The sequence below is a fragment of the Ptychodera flava genome, chromosome 11 (genome assembly GCF_041260155.1).
Source record: "Ptychodera flava strain L36383 chromosome 11, AS_Pfla_20210202, whole genome shotgun sequence".
Taxonomy (NCBI): Eukaryota; Metazoa; Hemichordata; class Enteropneusta; family Ptychoderidae; genus Ptychodera; species Ptychodera flava.
Genome location: NC_091938.1, coordinates 3,908,340 through 3,925,995, shown reverse-complemented (window position 1 = coordinate 3,925,995; position 17,656 = coordinate 3,908,340). Strand labels below are relative to the sequence as shown.

The following is a 17,656-nucleotide window of genomic DNA, read 5'->3' as shown; positions in this document are numbered from 1 at the left end:
ACGAGAGAGACAGTCTGCAATTAAATTGTCTCTGCCTTTGATATGTCTAATGTCAAGATTAAACTCCTGTAACATTAAACTCCATCTTAGCAATCTCTGATTTTTGCCTTTAAATTTCTGCAGAAAAACAAGAGGGTTGTGATCAATATAAACCACTATTGGCTGATTTGAAGAAGTAACATAAACTTCAAAATGCTGTAAAGCTAATATCAAAGATAAACACTCTTTTTCAATTGTAGAGTAGTTTCTCTGGGATTTGTTAAATTTGCGTGAAAAATAGCAAACAGGATGATCTATACCATGACTATCCTCTTGCAATAAAACAGCACCAGCAGCCGTATCACTAGCATCTACAGCTAATTTGAATGGCAAAGTGAAATCTGGTGCAGACAACACTGGGGCACTTTGCAGTATAGCTTTAAGTGTGTCAAATGCCTGTTGGCATTGCTCTGACCAAACAAACTTTACTTTCTTTTTAAGTAAGTTAGTCAAAGGCTCAGTAATTGTGAGAAAATTTGGACAGAATTTTCTGTAGTAACCAGCCATACCGAGAAAGCGCATCAGTTGTCGTTTGCAGTTTGGTATGGGAAAACTTGAAATGGCACTGATTTTGGCATCAACAGGTTTTTACCTCACCCTGTCCTACAGTATGTCCGAGGTAAGTTACCCTTGCCCAACCAAACTCAGATTTGGCAAGGTTGACAGTCAACATGGCTTTACTCAGTCTCTCAAAGAACTTCCGCATGAGCTTGATGTGTTCCTCCCAGGTGTCACTATACAGGACGACGTCGTCAACGTAGGCTGCACACCCGTCTAGCCCGGATATGACGTCGTTGATCATCCGTTGGAACGTTGCCGGAGAGTTCTTCATCCGAATGGCATCACCTTGTACTGGAACAATCCGTCTGGTGTAACAAAGGCGGATATTTCACGAGCACGATCCGTCAGAGGGACTTGCCAAAATCCCTTCAGTAGGTCAAATTTTGTCACATACTTGGCTTTTCCCACTCGGTCGATGCAGTCATCAATCCTCGGGATTGGGAAAGTGTCTGTCTTTGTTAAAGTGTTGACCTTCCTAAAGTCCGTGCACATACGATAACTGTGGTCTGATTTGGGAACAAGTATGCACGGCGAACTCCAGTTACTTTTACTGGGTTCAATAAAGTCATTGTCCAGCAGGTATTTGACTTCTTCCTGGAGATATTTCGCTTTTGTTGGATTCAGTCTGTATGGATGTTGTTTTACAGGCTTACTGTCCCCAACATCAACGTCGTGATAGATGACGTTTGTCCTCGTTGGAACATCTTGAAACAGGTGTTTATATTCGTGGAGCAGTTCTTTCACCTGTTGTTGTTGTTCTGGCTGGAGGTGTGCCAACTTTGTAGACTCCAGCTTCTCCAGGATTTCTGAGTTCTGAAGCTTGACCGAGCCCAGCTTTGAGTTTAGAGTATTTTCACTCAAGTCAGTTTCAGTATCACTATCTTCATAATGGTTTGAACTGACTGCACTGACAGGCTGAGTTATAGTAGGATATCCCTATCCAAATATGGCTTAAGCATATTTATGTGACATAGCTGTTTTTGTTTTCGCCTGTCAGGTGTTATTATGATGTAATTTAAATCACTCAATTTCTTATCAATTAGGTATGGCCCAAAGTAACGAGCATGGAGTGGTTTGCCAGGAATTGGAAGTAGAACAAGAACTTTTTGACCTGGTTTAAACTTCCGTTTTGAGGTGCTTTTATCATATTTGGTTTTCATTGACTGCTGAGATGACTCAAGATTTTCTCTGGCTAATTCACATGCTTTAGAGAGTTTTGTACGAAAATCTGACACATATTGCAAAATATTCAGACAATCATCATCGTCTGATAGGAATTTCTCTTTAACGAGCTTAAGTGGGCCACGGACTGTATGTCCAAATACAAGCTCAAATGGGCTAAAACCAAGAGACTCTTGAATTGACTCTCTAACAGCAAAGAGCAGAAAATGAATTCCTTCATCCCACTGCTTCTCTGTGTCAAAACAGTAGGTCCTAATCATGTTTTTCAAAGTTTGATGAAATCGCTCAAGAGCACCCTGACTTTCTGGATGATAGGCGGATGACCTATACTGTTTAATGCCTAGCTGATCCATTACTTGTTGAAAAATTCCAGACATAAAGTTGGAGCCTTGATCGGACTGGACACATTTAGGGAGGCCAAATAAAGTGAAAAATTTGACTAAAGCTCTCACTATAGTCTTTGTCTTTATATTTCTCAGTGGTATGGCTTCTGGGAACCGAGTTGATGTACACATTATTGTCAGCATGTACTCATTTCCTGATCTTGTTTTTGGTAAGGGCCCAACACAGTCTATTAGAATCCTACTAAATGGTTCTTGAAATGCAGGAATTGGCTGTAAAGGGGCCTTTGGAATGGTCTGATTCGGCTTTCCTACCATCTGACATGTGTGACAAGTTTTACAGAAATGTGCTACATCCTGCCTGAGATTAGGCCAATAAAAGTGACTGAGAATTTTATGATAAGTTTTCCTTACTCCCAAATGACCAGCCCAGGGCGTTTCATGGGCCAGGCGCAATATTTCAGCACGGTAGGGTTTTGGAACCACAATTTGATGTTTTATAGCCCAATCGTCATCAACCAAAACGTCTGGAGGTCTCCATTTACGCATGAGAATACCAGATTTTGTATAATAGGAAACAGAGCTATCTGAAGTTTTATCTTCATCATCTACCCTGTCAAACAAAGACAAAATATCTGGGTCTTTGTGTTGTTCTGCAATGAGATTTGATCTAGAAAATGTCTGACTTTGGTCAGCAGAAGTTTTACTGGAAGTTTCAAATCCACGAGGGATAACGGAATGCTCCGTGTCAAACACCTGACTGAGAAAGGTGTCATTTAAGTCAACATCTGTGACATTATTTTGAGAGTATTTTGATTCTCAGAAGTTTTCTTTGACATGGCTCGAGTAATGGCACATGATGGGAAAAGGCCGGGAATTTCTTCCTCAATTGGCTCTGGATCCTGATCTAAACTAGGATTATCAGTCATAAGTGGATTAGTAATGACCTTGTCCCCAGCAAGGTCGTTTCCAAGAAGAAGGTGAATCCCTTCAAAAGGCAAAAAAGGCCTAATACCTAAAGTCACAGGTCCAGAAACAAAGTCCGAAGACAAATAGACATTATGGAGAGGAACAGGAATGTAGTCATTACAATCTACCCCCTTAATAAGAACTTTAGAACCTGAAAATGACTTTTCAGAAAACGGCAGGGTATCTGCCAACAAAAGAGACTGGGACGCCCCGGTATCTCTTAAAATTTTGACAGGGGTAGCGGAAGAGAAATCACTAGAAAGTGATATAAAACCATCATGAATAAATGGTTCGAAAATACCCATAATGCTATCTTGAGAAGAATTGACCTTGACCTCATTAATTGGGGATAAGAGGGGTTTAACCTCAGAAAATGTGTTGCACACATTATTAGACTCTAATTGAGTTGATGAAGAAATAAAGCCGGTTGGCTTAGATCCACTTTGACCACTTTGACCTTCACGTTTTCTTTTCAATTTGAAACACTCTGACATTAAATGGCCGTCTTTCTTACAATAATTACAAGAAAGTGTACCAAACTGTTTGTCAGAAGGAGATTGAGACTTGGGATCTGATGATGTGGGAGTGTTACTTGAACTCTGTGAACTGTTGTCATTTGATTTTCTACTCTTCTTTGAAAAATTCTTGGATGAAAAGGAGGAGTTAAATTTACCTGCATTGTTTCTGTAGGAAAAGGACTGGGATGGTTTGCTGAGAAATGAAGATTTGTGGGTCAATGAATAATCATCGGCCAAACGTGCAGCAACCTCTAATGTATCTGCCTTTTGTTCATTGATAAACGTCTTGATGTCACTCCGGATGCACCTTTTAAATTCCTCAATCAAAACAAGTTGTCGTAATTTGTCATAATTCTGACTGACCTTTTCCGAAGAACACCAACGATCAAACAGTTGTTCTTTTGTTCGAGCAAATTCAACATAAGTTTGATCCTTCACCTTCTCACAATCCCTAAATTTCTGACGGTAAGCTTCAGGCACCAACTCATAGCCCTTGAGAATTAATTCCTTCACAGAATCATAATCTGAAGCCTGCTCTACTGACAACTGAATGTAAATTTCTCTGGCTTTACCCACCAAAGCACTCTGCAAAAGCATAGACCAGGACTCCTTAGGCCAATCCAGACTCTGAGCAATTTTCTCAAAATGAAGGAAATATTTATCAACACCTTTTCTTGGAAAGGGGGAACTAACCTGAAATGCTTAGTGATGTCAAATTGTCTGAAGGGAAGAATTTTCCTGACTTTCCAAGCTCTAAACGTCTCATTTCTAACTGCAGTCGGTGTTCAGCTAATTCTCTTTCCTTTTCTTTTTCCTCTCTTTCTTTCTCCCTTTGTCTTTCTTCCATTTGCAATTCTTTTTCTTTCATTTCCAATTCCCTCTCTTTCTGTCTTTCTTCCATTTCTAATCTTTCCTGCCTTTCTTTTTCTTTCTGTCTTTCTTCCATTTGCAATTCTTTTTCTTTCATTTGTAATTGCATTTGTATTTTTTCTTTTTCTAATGCCAATTTTTTAAGCTCCAAATCTGCCTGAATTTCTAATTCTAATTTTCTTAGTTCAAAGGCAGACTCGGGCTCATAATCTTTCAAGGTGGATTCCTCAAATTGGCCTAAATTAACTAAATGTTTTGCAATGTGGTACTGTATTTCCCGCTTGCGCATAGATCTTTTGACATCTACTTTAAGGAAATTTGCCAGTGCAATGAGGTTGTCCTTTTTGAGGGAATCAAATGCGTCCTGATCAAGGTCATCCATAAATTCGTCTGGCTTGAATTCCGCCATGATTGAATTTCGCTGAGTTCACAGTATACAGTAGTTTTGAAAAGGCAGGCAAAATGTTGTCAAACGGCTCAAAATATTCGTATCCCGGACGAGCCCCCAATTTTGTTACGTGCAGAGAAAACGAACAAAAGGGTGAACTCAGCAGTTAACGTTTAAACAAAATTTATTACGAAAATAAAACTAATTGCTAAGTCAGGGATAGAGTACAAGCTTTAAAAGTGTACAGACTACTTATCTCAGCTGGGACGGCAAAGCTCCAGTCTCAGAGTTGTAACAGTCAGTTGGATGAATGAACAGTCCTTTGGCTTGCAGGCTTGAAAGCTGCACAAAGTCCACAGTATAAATCCAGCGTTGGCAGTGAAGGTCTTGAAAGGTCTTGAGAATGACTACTGCTGGAGTTTAGTAACACACAAGAGACACGATCCCAAAGTCTGACTGGAAGCTGTGCACGTCCCTTTTATAAAGGCATATAAGAACAATCTAGAACTTTTATTGACATGCTAATTACTGTTCTAAAATTATCTCCCTTACACAACTAATCAACTTTCCAGACATTCCAAACATGACTAATTGAATTCAAGGTTGTGAGGTCATCAAGGGCAGTGACCTTGAGAATGTTCTAGACTAATTGAACTCAGGTCATGATGAGTGTGGGGGAAATGACCTACATAACAATACACAAACACAACCAGGCCGAAACGGTTGACATTATAGCTTCCTTACTTGAACAAGCTTCAGTGAAACAACGTGGTCAAGTAGTGCACACGTTTCACCAACCGAAAATGAATTTTAAGCGACTTATGAAGACAACTCTATTCTCGAAAGGTAGCATCAAAGGATCGCAGTGTCACAGTAGTCTTTCAACTCCAGTGTGTGTTCAGGGCAGGATACGTAGCCTAGATTAGGGGTACGTCACGCCATGGCAAATCAACACTTTACACAAAACAGCCAAACATAACATACACAAAATTCAAACAACTATAAGATGTGAACGATGTGTGGAGTTTGCTTCCTCTAATACATGTCACCAGTTGTGTCTGCTGTCAAATTAATCTTCCATACACAAGGCAGCTATAACTGTGTCAACCCTTTTACTCATGACAAAACTGTTTAAGAAGAGGATGATGAATTTGTAGAATTACTAGATGTACTGGAAATGCATGACACTGTATCACCATGAATGACTTGGATCATGAATCATGCCATAACTTTGACTACAGCTTACTCTCACACATTGTTTCGGCTACATAGTTACTTTTCAACAGCTACAATAGTGTCGTTAATGGGGATCTTTCTTTATGTTTGGACTTAATAGTAATTGGTGATATTTTCCCAACAAATCTTTACGAAAAAATGTCGGCGTTCTAATCATTAACCATATATGTTGAATATATATATATATATATATATATATATATATATATATATATATATATATATATATATATATATATATATATATTTATATATATAGTGCCGTTGCCTTGGTTACAACATTACAAGAACATGTTGGTATACTTGAGTAACATTAAAAGATTTTCATATGCTGTGAATGGGTATATTATACCCCATACAAAGGGCATGTTTGGAGAAACACTCTCTTACCTATAAAATCTAGACATCGGTATCGGATAATAATGCAGACAAGAAGAGCTATTAATATGTTTTGAAACATACATTAAACGAACAAAATATTCATTCCCAGACCTCATTTCAGCTGTTTGTTCTCCGTGTCCTATTCACTTTTGCACACCATAATGCATGTGGTTGCATTGATACTGCTGTTAAAAAATACCGTTATTCAAAAGGGGAAAATAACTTTTTTCACTACAAATATGAAAATATTTCAGTAAAACCACTTTGTATATCTCTTTGGATGTAAATTTTGTTTTTTACATGCAAATACTTTTCATATCACTCGATAGTTTAGAAGTATGTTTAGAATAGTTAATGAATTTTCTAATTTATATTGCATTTATGCAAATTGTTTACCTGTGTAAATTATGCAAATTTAGGGATATGGCCTTAATAGTTCAACATTGTCAATTTTCTTGAATTAGAGATAATAAGCTTTAAAATGACGTATGATGTGGCTGTATGATGTGGCTGTATGTGATGGGATATTTTTAATATTGTTATTCAAAAGGGGAAAATATTTTTTCAATATAAATATGAAAATATTTCGGTGAAACCAATTGAAATATCTCTTTCGATATCCATTTCGTATTTCACATGCAAATTCCTTTCATTTGATATATCAGTCGATAGTTTAAAAGTATGTTTAGAGTAGTGAGCAATGAATTTGTAATTTTATATTGCATTTATGCAAACTGGACATCATTCTAAATTATGCAAATTAGGGGTGATGGCCCTACTTGACAGTTCAACGTTGTCAATTTTCTTGCAGTAGAGATAATAAGCTTTCAAATTATGTATGATGTACCTGTATGTTGTAGCTGTATGTCTTAAAATTTTTAAAATATTGTTATTCAAGAGAGGAAAATATTATTTTCAATATAAATATGAAAATACTTCAGTGAAATCAATTTAAATATGTCTTTGGATATCAAAGTTGTATTTTGCATGCAAATACCTTTCATTTGATAGATCACTCGATAGTTTAAAAGTATGTTTACAGTAGTTAACATTGAATTTTCTAATTTTATATCGCACTTATGCAAATTGGGTACCCGTGTGAATTATGCAAATTAGGGGGGTATGGCCCTAATTTGCTGCTCCCCATCGTCAATATTCTTAAAGTAGAGATAATAAGCTTTCAAATGACGTATGATGTGGCCGTATGTAAGGTGGGTACATTAAACTCCTAAAATAAGGCCATTTTTGTGGATTCGCCGCTCGCCTAACAGCATATTGGACTGTCAAGTATACATCCTGCCAAGACAGCCTGTGTATGTGTACCGTACATTTGTATCATTGACGAATGACTTTCAGTCTGGACTCTAATTAAATTATCACCCAATATCCATATATGCAGGCTTTTGTCTACAAACAGAATACTGTGTGTTTCAGCATTTGATATATTGCATAGAAATATAGAAAAATCAACAATGTTATCAACAGTTGCAGCTTCTACCACGTTAGTAAGTCTACTTGTTTGTTTTTTTTACGAAAATTCATACATTTTTATTTTTTTGAGATAAAGTAATGAAATGCGACAAAACCGTTCCAGATCTTGTTTAGTTATTCCTAATATCAGAACAATTGGAGGACGTTAAAATGTTATTCAACTTACTTACCAAACCTTGGAATCGTAAAAAGTAAAAGGGAACAAAAAATTTTTCAGGTCCCCCCATAGGCAGAGCAAAATGTTATGTTCTCCCTCTACTGCTAAAAAAATGTTCGAATTCCCTGAATCCCCCAGCCACTATCATTTTTGGTGAACGCAGCCTTAGTGAGTTTTCATAGACATGGTATTAAACTCCAGAAAGGGCCTTTAAAGGTTTACTGTCTCTTGTTCCAATTTTGCCACAGTTACCATGGAAAGAGAAAATCTAACCAATCACAGATTTTAAGCGAGTGGCCGCTTTTTTAACACAGCGCCCTCACATAGGCATTTTGAATACCAACGAACGCCCCTTTGACCATATATGGGCACATTTAGATTACGGGTGACTGTATACCTTTAAGGGCAGGGCATGTGCGCACTTAACGTTGGAACCCCGGTTTTGCACAGACATGACTAAAAGTATCCTGATGTACCCTGCTAATTATCATCGGTTATCTCATAACGGTTAAAAAGGAGAAACCAACAAAATGAAATTCAAAGTCACAACAAAATATAGATATAAAGGCTCATGCTATAACCAGTATCCAACCAGAAAGTATTGTTTAATTTGGATGGGTATCATGATAGGGTTTTCAATGGGATATCTGACAGGGCAGAATTTGAAAGTACATGGGGAGAACACGCAAGAGGCTGAGGAGGAAAGAAAAGAAATTGATGTATGCAATGGTGTAGTCTAGTGCAATCTAAGAGGTGTTTTCAGTGTGTCTTTTTACTGAGTAAAACTGTTGGAACACCCAAAAGGGAAGAGCACGAGAGGGGGTGTCCCTCTCGCATCAAACAAATTTTGAGAAGTTGATGTGTGCAATGGTGCAATCTGAGAGATGTGTCAATATATTTTGCACCAAAAATTGAGTAACCCCCTCCTTTCACTTCACATTTTGAGCAACCCCTCTTGTAGCGTTCAATTTTTTGAGTGACCCCCCCCCTAGCTTTATCCGACCCCGGGCCATAAATAATGACGGCTCCCTTATTTTGTTGGTTCTACCAATCAAAAATTCCTTCCCCTCAAGTTGATTTTACGACTATATTATCAACGTCAATGAATGAAAACCCTCGCAACGCACACTGTGTGATTTTTTTACCTCTCGCATAAAGAAAAAAATGTACTGCCGTGGTCCCGGGGGGGGGGAGGTACTTGCTCTGAGAAGTAGAAGGGGTGTGCAGCCGCATGTAAAAAACCCGGGGCCCATTTTAGACCTAAAATCTCGTTATTTTAGAGCCCATTTTAGACCTTATGACCTTTGACCCAGGTCAAAAGTCATAGTGTCAAAATTTGCAAAAACGTACTCGGGTATAAAGCAAGCATTTGCTCGACCGAGTTACCGGTAGAGCATACCACTATACTGCATGTACGGCTATGTTGTTGCTTGCCAAGCCATGATTTCCGAAAAATGTTTTTGGAAATACTAAAAAAAATTGAGTGAAAGAAACTATCTTTCACCCTCACCAAAGTTTTGTCCAGCTTCTGAAATTATTAGTTATCTGCATTTACAGTCTGACTGGTGATTTTTAAAATTCCAAACTACAAGAAGCCTCACCGTTCGTCCTTAGGGCACTGCTAGTTTTCCCATGGTCGACCTGCTATGATAGTAGTAGTAGAGCCAATTTGTTCCGATATATTCTATTGGGCAAAATTCTTCCATACGTGGAGCTCTGACCAATTAGTGGTAGTGTTTTAAAACAAAGTCTATATTTATACCGTACTTTAGCTAAAGCCAGGGGGTCTCTTTAATGGTTCCTCTGCCACACTAAAAGATATCCATACTTATTGAGTGCAGCTCAAAACCCTGCGAGGAAGACGGGAACTGACAGTTGGAATTTGTTCTTGTGTGGCACTCAAAAGTCGACCCCGTTTTAGACCCTGTTTTACTGTGAATTGATACCTCCATTTTAGACCAAGTTGCTGAAATACCCACCCCATTAGGCGGCAAGTATACATATTGGCAAATAATGGAAGTACCCCCCTCCGGGGCCGTGGTATGTAAACTTGACCTACCTGAGTGAAAACGATTCCCTTGTCGAACTAGATACTACCTTCTCGATACTACAATATTTATTCCGTATATTTATGAGACATCATCTATGTATACATAAATTTAAGTCACGCTCCTAACTTCTGATGTGAGTGGACAAGCCTTCTCACACAAGTCACTGGTTACTGGGTTAGCTGGTAGCCAGTAGTTTGCAATATCACTGATGACAGCTATTAGCGGTTTAAGGTAGATCGCACCTCGGGGACAAATATTTGGACTCTAAAACTTTTACAAATGTTTTCTGATATACCACTTTTGGGTGTTCATTTTAAAGCTCTCGGTGTAAGAAAACTTTTAACCACCTTAGTTTTTTCGAAATTCGAAAATTTAATTTTTCTCCATAAAGTTAAGACAGGGATGGCGCCCATTTTGAATTTTTGGTATTTCTTGGGTTATTTTTATTCTAGTGCCAAAATTTGCACGGTGAAGCCTGATTTTTATTCTTGATTTTGAAAGAGAATGGTTGAAAGGCAAAGTTGAACCAAATTTTAAGCCTTTCACTTTCGAAGTGCATACTACCTTAAAAGCGGCTAATAGTTTGAAGCAGACTAGCCCACAAGTCGCTTTGTGTGTTGTTTTCAATTTGTCGTTTAAATAAAGATTATCACCTTATTCAGTCATTCTCTCTCCTCTATTGCTGTGTTTATCTACGTTCCGGATGTGGCTTTGGCCAGGTCACGTGATCGAGGGGGGCTTTGCCTTCGTGTAGTTTGTGCTCGCCAAGCATAGCGATCACACTGCCATTACGCGATCACACCACGCACGTAAAATTAAATGTAGACAAACACGTGAAATGTATTTATTATATTTCTTACGACATAATTGACATTAAGCCCACAGACTTGGCGCAAGTCTAGTTGAATAGCTGACTCGCCAGGCCTTCCCAGAAGTCGATAATGGTCAGCTTGTAGCCAGTTAATAGTCAGCTAAAAAGGCTACTAGCGGCTAAAACGGCCAATATTAAAAAGCTGGCTAGCTAGGCCTTCTAAAATGTCGCAACTGGTTAGCTGGTAGCCAGCTATTAGGTAGCTAAAAGGGCCAACAGCGGCTATAAACGGCTAATAGCTTGAGTAGCTGACTATCCAGGCCTTCTGAGAAATCACCACTGGTTAGTTGATAGCTACTTCATAGTGACGAATAGTGGCTAGTAACGTCATGTGGAAATTCAGAATAGCTTGAATAGCCAAAAAGAGCTAAAAGTAAGTCATTCATATGGCCAGCCTAGCTATTACCCTCCTTGCTATTAAGGGGATATTCAGCAATCCAGCAGTACAACACATTACTCCGAGTGGGGTCACTCACTTCTGGGTTTCCATATGGAGATGTGTACCTTCGTCGAGGTACCCTGACACTTTCGAAATTTCGATCTTGACGTTTATTTTGACAAAATTAACCCGCGAAGCTACCTTCAAGACGTTGAATCTCCGTATTTTAGTTTAAATCAGAACCCGAGAACCGGAATCCGTTTTGACGGAAGAAACGGATCCTGGTATGTACACTTACTGTCGGTACTGCAACTCGTCCATAGGCGAACAATCTGTAAACATGCATATGATGCCGAGACAAGTCTGTTGTTTGTCCGTTGTCATCTATCGTATGATTTGTGTCATTGAATAGTACACCGGGCTGACTTCATGAATATAAAACTGAATTGAACTACTGCACTATCAATTCACTTCTATTAGACAACTGCAGTGTCATTCATATGTAATTAGGCCTACTATTTGACGACAATCACTATAAACTACGCGAATTTATTGCAGTAGTTTGTACTTAATGCTATAACATATTGAATTGATCACACTACACATACAAGATATTGTCTTTCTGTATCTAGTACTATTATGAGAGTCTGAAGAAAAGGAACTGAGAGGGATCAGTATAGCACTTTCCAGATTGGTTAGCTCAGAATGAACTTCATAGCTTCGCCGTCAACGACTCGATGTGTGGTGGCGTCCGGCGTCTGTCGTCCGGCGCCCCTCAACTTTTTACATTCCAAGCTTCTCCTTCAAAACCGCCAGTGTGATTCCTTTAGTATTTGAAGTACAGGTCACCAGGGATGATCTGAATCACATTTGTTCAAATTGTAATGAAATATGAAAAACTTTCATTTTTGAGGCTAATTTTGCTATTTTTAGGCAAAAATCTTCTCCAGAATGGCTTGTCAAACAGGTTTCATGTTTGGGATATAGGTCCTACGAACCCTAGGGATGACCTATTTCATATTTGTTCAAATTGTGCAGAAATATGCAAATCCTTTTTTGAGGACATTTTTGTCATTTTTGGTCCAAAATTTATTTTACCAAGACCGCTTGTCTGACAGCTTTGATATTTGGTATGCAGCTTCATAGGGATGATCAAAATGTGATATATTCAAATTATGATGAAAGTTTGTATTTTGGGTCAATTTTTACGATATCGGGTATAAACATTGGTTCCTCAAAAACTGCTCGTCTGATAGCTTTGATATTTGGTATACAGGTTCGTAGGGGTTATCTTATTTAGGAGATATTTAAATTAAGATGAAATCTGAAATTTTGTATTTTTGGGGCGATTTGTTTGCCGTTTTTGGTCAAAAAATTTGTTTCTCAAAAAGAAGTCGTCTGATAGCTTTGCTTGACATGTTTTTAGGGATGATCTTAATGTGATGAGTTCAAATAATCATTAAATCTTAAATAGTGCATTTTTGCAGCTATTTTTGCTATTTTTTGTCAAGCCATCCTGAAATGAGCTATCAAAGATTTCCACCTCCTGCATCAACACATGTGTCACATGTGTTATTCACTACATAACACAGCAGTACTGTATCGGCCGTTGGGTCGTTTGTTACTAATTGTCTCTTGCAAAAAAATTTAAATCGCAGAAGCATGGTATCGTAAATTGCTATTTATTGCTACTCACACATAACTCTACAAGTTATCTATAGGTACAGGTTTGAACCAGTGACATGTAGGTAGAATTTTGAAACGCATATTGGTTTTTGAAGGATGTATGCTCCGATGGGAATCAAACATTTGCCGTTTCCCGAGTGTGACCAGTCAATCTCAAACTTCATCCACTCTTCTCACCGAACTATTAATAGGTTCCTCTTCAATCACTCATCTGTGTCACAAACGACACCACCAAGTTCTTATGGGGAGTACACAAAGATGCATCAGTCACCCAGTCAACATTAACTGTTGTTCTGAACTGCTTGACAGTCTTGAAAACTGTTAACCGGAATTTTTATGTCAGCACCAAAATGATACATACCATTTCACGTAAATCAACAAATCACGACAGAGAGTTTTGACATGATGTGCCACAGTTTGCCCATTTTGTCTAGCTATAAAGTATTCCCCCGCGCTGACATCTGACATGCTTTTTATGACATTTTGCCGGCCAGAGTAGAGCTGTTTCACCTAGTTGTTTCGAATGTTGCTTATATTTGTCTTTATGCTACTTGGTAATTTTATTTCGTCGTGTCATTTGGATTAATGGATTTGTTTTAACGTCATATTGAGTCTGGTATTCGGTATATCGTTATTATGGTGGGGATCGATCATCGCATCTAAACAAAGTTGTCTCCCCCTCCCAAAATTTCAAGGGCAGAAAAATGAATGAAATTGCTCTACAATGTGATAAATTTTCAAACATTGTCTGTCTCAGGGAGCGCACTGATGGGCGCCAATCTCCCGCCATCGTTACCCCCGGGACTAGGAAGCTGTATAGTCTTGCTTTTCCGTTTTCATCATTCTTTATAATATAAAGAATCCTAAACTAAAATACATAGCTAGATATAGATTGTGCGTACAGTCGTGTACATCTTTTTCGACAAGTGAGGGGAAGTCACATAGTTTCAAATATCATTTTGTGTTTTTCCTAGAAAAAAAAAGGAGCCATGTGAAAGGAAATTTAAACGTGTAGTCGTCTCTGTGCAGTCGTCTCTGAAGACTGACGAAATCGTTAATATTTGGAGGAATTTCAAAATCTTTTTTAGTTTCAATGAAACGAAACTTCTTAACTGAATCAGATAATTTTTTTATTCTTCTACCCTCCTTCAGATTTTTTGTTAACACAATCTTAGTCGAATTTTCAACATATTAAACGCATTGCGCAAATTGATCTGTCGTCGTTATGATCACAGAGTACAAATGCATGTTCAATTAATTGCCAATTGGTATTATTCGGAATGTTGAAAGATTATATCTTGCCTCCCATTGACAGGCAGATTATTCGGCATAGGGGAGAGTCACTTGTTCTTGATGAGAGAAAACGGAGAGAGTCAGCATTTTTTAAGCAATCATCAAGGAGAGTGTCGATGTATTTCTTGCTTTCCAACTTTTTGAAGAACTCGAACACTTGTGCACTCCCTCCTATTAATTCCGTTCCGGCCCTACAGGCAGGATGGATTTGTCTTCAGTAGTGGATATACTTATTTTTCGGGGTGAACATTTTCAGGGAAACTTGCTAATCAGAAATTTGGTTCACTATTTTGCCCATACAAAGATTTGCCTCCACTCGAAAAAGAAATCTAAATATTTCGTTTCTTTGACCTCAATCTCACCATTCACATATGATTCTTTTCTAATAACCATACCCAGCCACTTATAGGGTAATAATCATCGTGATTATACGGTGTATATAGTCCGTAATATCCAAACCTCTTCACATTCTTCCTTTCAGACGAATTTGAAAGTAGTCCCAACTTATTTTGAACTAATGTGTAGTTTCACCGTAGATATTGAGTTATGGCTTCCTTGTCACTCATTAAATAATTAATCTTTTCTTATCGTTGCAGGACATTACCTCAGAAGAAAAGAAGATGTCATTCATTATTAAAGGTCGCAACTGTTTGGCACCATTTCACCGTTATTTAACATCGACCCGTCAGTTTGCGAGAGCCAGTGTCAAGTTATATGGTCAAGGTCAAGGGCATGGTAGAATAAGACAACTTAGTACTGCAGCAACAGCTGAAGGAGTCGAAGACCTTTATCCATCTCGAGCGGGCATTTGTGAAGTGTTACCGCGGAAGGATCCAGTGATATGGACCCACAAGGGCATTTCAGCGGCTGGACCTTTGACCAATGAGGAGCTGAACCACTACAACCAACGAGGTTTCCTGGTCCTCCACGACATTTTTACGACTGAAGAAATGAAACCCGTACAAGACGAAATCAACCTGTTCAAAACGAATGCAGAGCACAACATTTCCGAAGACGAAGATCCGACCCTCACCGCAGACAGCAACTTCCTCACTGAGCCAAATACTAAGAAACTGCGGGGAATTTTTGCCCCGCATATGCACCTACCATCAGTAAACAGATTGACCAGAAGCGTCAAACTGATTTCCCGAGCTAAGCAGATCCTGGCGGATGATGTCTACATTCATCAGAGCAGAGTAAACATGCACCAAGCTTTGGTCGGCAATGGCCATCATTGGCATACTGATTTTGAAATCTTCCATTCCGAGGATGGCATGCCAAGAATGCGAGGCCTAACGATGGTTGTAATGCTCAACATTAACACTCCCCAGCAGGGCTCTCTAATAGTGGTTCCAGAATCCCACAAGATTTTCATTCCGACAGCAAAATCAACAAGTTTGGACAGTCTCGAGACAAATTCCAAGTTCAAAATTCAGTATGGGGCCCCCGATGAAGCCATACTCAGTGAGCTTGTTGATCAACATGGAATCGAATACTGCAATGGGGATCCGGGATCGGTCATTATATTTGATCTCAACTTGGTCCATGCCAACCAAAACAACCTGTCAACGTTGGACCGAACCAATCTCTTTGTGGTCTATAACAGTATGGAGAACAAGTTAGTAAAACCGTTCAATGCTCCATGGGACAGGAGACCAGAACATATGGCTGCAAGAGATAAGAAATGGGTGCAACCTCTCCAACCAATAGAAAACCTGCTAAGCGAAGAGAATTAAGACTATTGGATGAGAAAATAGAAGCGATGGCATTCTTATGTAACACGTCAAATCTATTATGTAAGAGTGGAATGCTAAGAAAATATTCAAGGGCAAGATTTTTTCAAATATAGCTATTTTTCTCCACTTTAAAACTGAAATACTACAACGAATAATCATAAGGAAGATGAATGAAATGAAATACATTTTTCTTCACAACAAAATTGAAATTATATAACAATATTCTGAGTTAAGAAAATTAGTACTGCAGTAGAAGAACTTATAATTATAATATTTGCAATATTTCACAACATACAAAGCCATTTAAAAATTATGGCAAATTCGATGGGTTCATTATTTAGGACTGTAGAGTGCGTACATATGATCCTGCAGATATTAAGATTTTCTGCCGTATCCAAGAACACTGTTGTTTTGTAAGGCTTAATTCCCACATGAGCGTGGAAAAATAGGCTGGTCAATAGATCGAGATGCGCAAGTATGAAAAACAAACCTTTCCCCGTCTGACATCAGTGGTTTCCGATAATCTTCGTATGCTTCACTACATGACTGAATAGTTTGATAGCGAAAGGATAAAATAAATTGAAAATTCCATATTTGTTATGTGATTAATGTATAATGCAAATTATCATTAGAATTTGGCTTGAAGTTTCATATCATCAGCCTAGATTTAGTGATTAAGCGCCCACAAGAATTATTTTTATGTAATACGTTCAAGGAAAACCTAATAACGGCTGCAAGAATAATATAGTATCCTATTGATATGACATGCATTATGGATCAAAAAATATTGTCGCAATGTTTCATCAATGGCTAAAGGCCGCTATACTTTCATGCATTTGGAAAGCTTTCCTCTTAAAAGTAAAAAAATGTTGTTCATCCTACTCCTTGCTCAGAATATTAGTGTAAATGGTCGTTTGGAGTAGAAGTGCATGTCCTGCTTGAAAAAAAGGCGCTTAATTAATATTGATATCCTACAAACTTATATGGATTATAATATTAATTATTATATTCTTAATATGGTCTTTCTTGAGTAGAGTACGGCAGATCTAAGAGCTGGGATTGAGAGTTAGAAGTTGAGTCTTCACCGTTAGTGTTAAGTAATAAAGATCTAAAGTGGTTCTTACAACGGATATCTTAGTGTGTCAGATTCATTTACTAAAATGAACACAATCACAGACCGGTACCTCAACTCATAGATCGTAAAGAAAGAAGACGTAGAAGTGCGGTCACATTGATTCAACAAAGTACCTTTACAAGCGACCGTATACGAAGTCTCAAAGTTTCCGGTAAAAAGAAGACAAAATGTCCTTAAGGTAGAACGCACCTCGGGGACAGACATTCAGACTCGCAAACTTTTACAATTCTCTTCTGATATACCACATGTGGGGGTTCATTTTAAAGCTCTTGGTGAAAGAAAACTTTTTACTGGCTTAGTTTTTCGAAATTCGAAAAGTTTTATTTTTCTCCATAGAGTTAACACAGGGATGGCGGCCATTTTGAATTTCTA

General features: G+C 38.3%; 1 protein-coding gene across 2 annotated transcripts in view; it reads left to right on the top strand.

The window, feature by feature from the left end:
* The window catches only part of LOC139143323 (ectoine dioxygenase-like), a 29,461-nt gene extending 12,182 nt beyond the window's left edge, over positions 1-17,279 (top strand). For both annotated transcript variants that reach the window (XM_070713556.1, XM_070713557.1), the window contains one exon: positions 15,010-17,279. In XM_070713556.1, coding sequence (XP_070569657.1) covers positions 15,034-16,149 — 1,116 coding nt within the window. In that variant the 5' untranslated portion in view covers positions 15,010-15,033 and the 3' untranslated portion in view covers positions 16,150-17,279. The remainder of the gene's footprint in view (positions 1-15,009) is intronic.
* Positions 17,280-17,656: the final 377 nt, after the last annotated feature.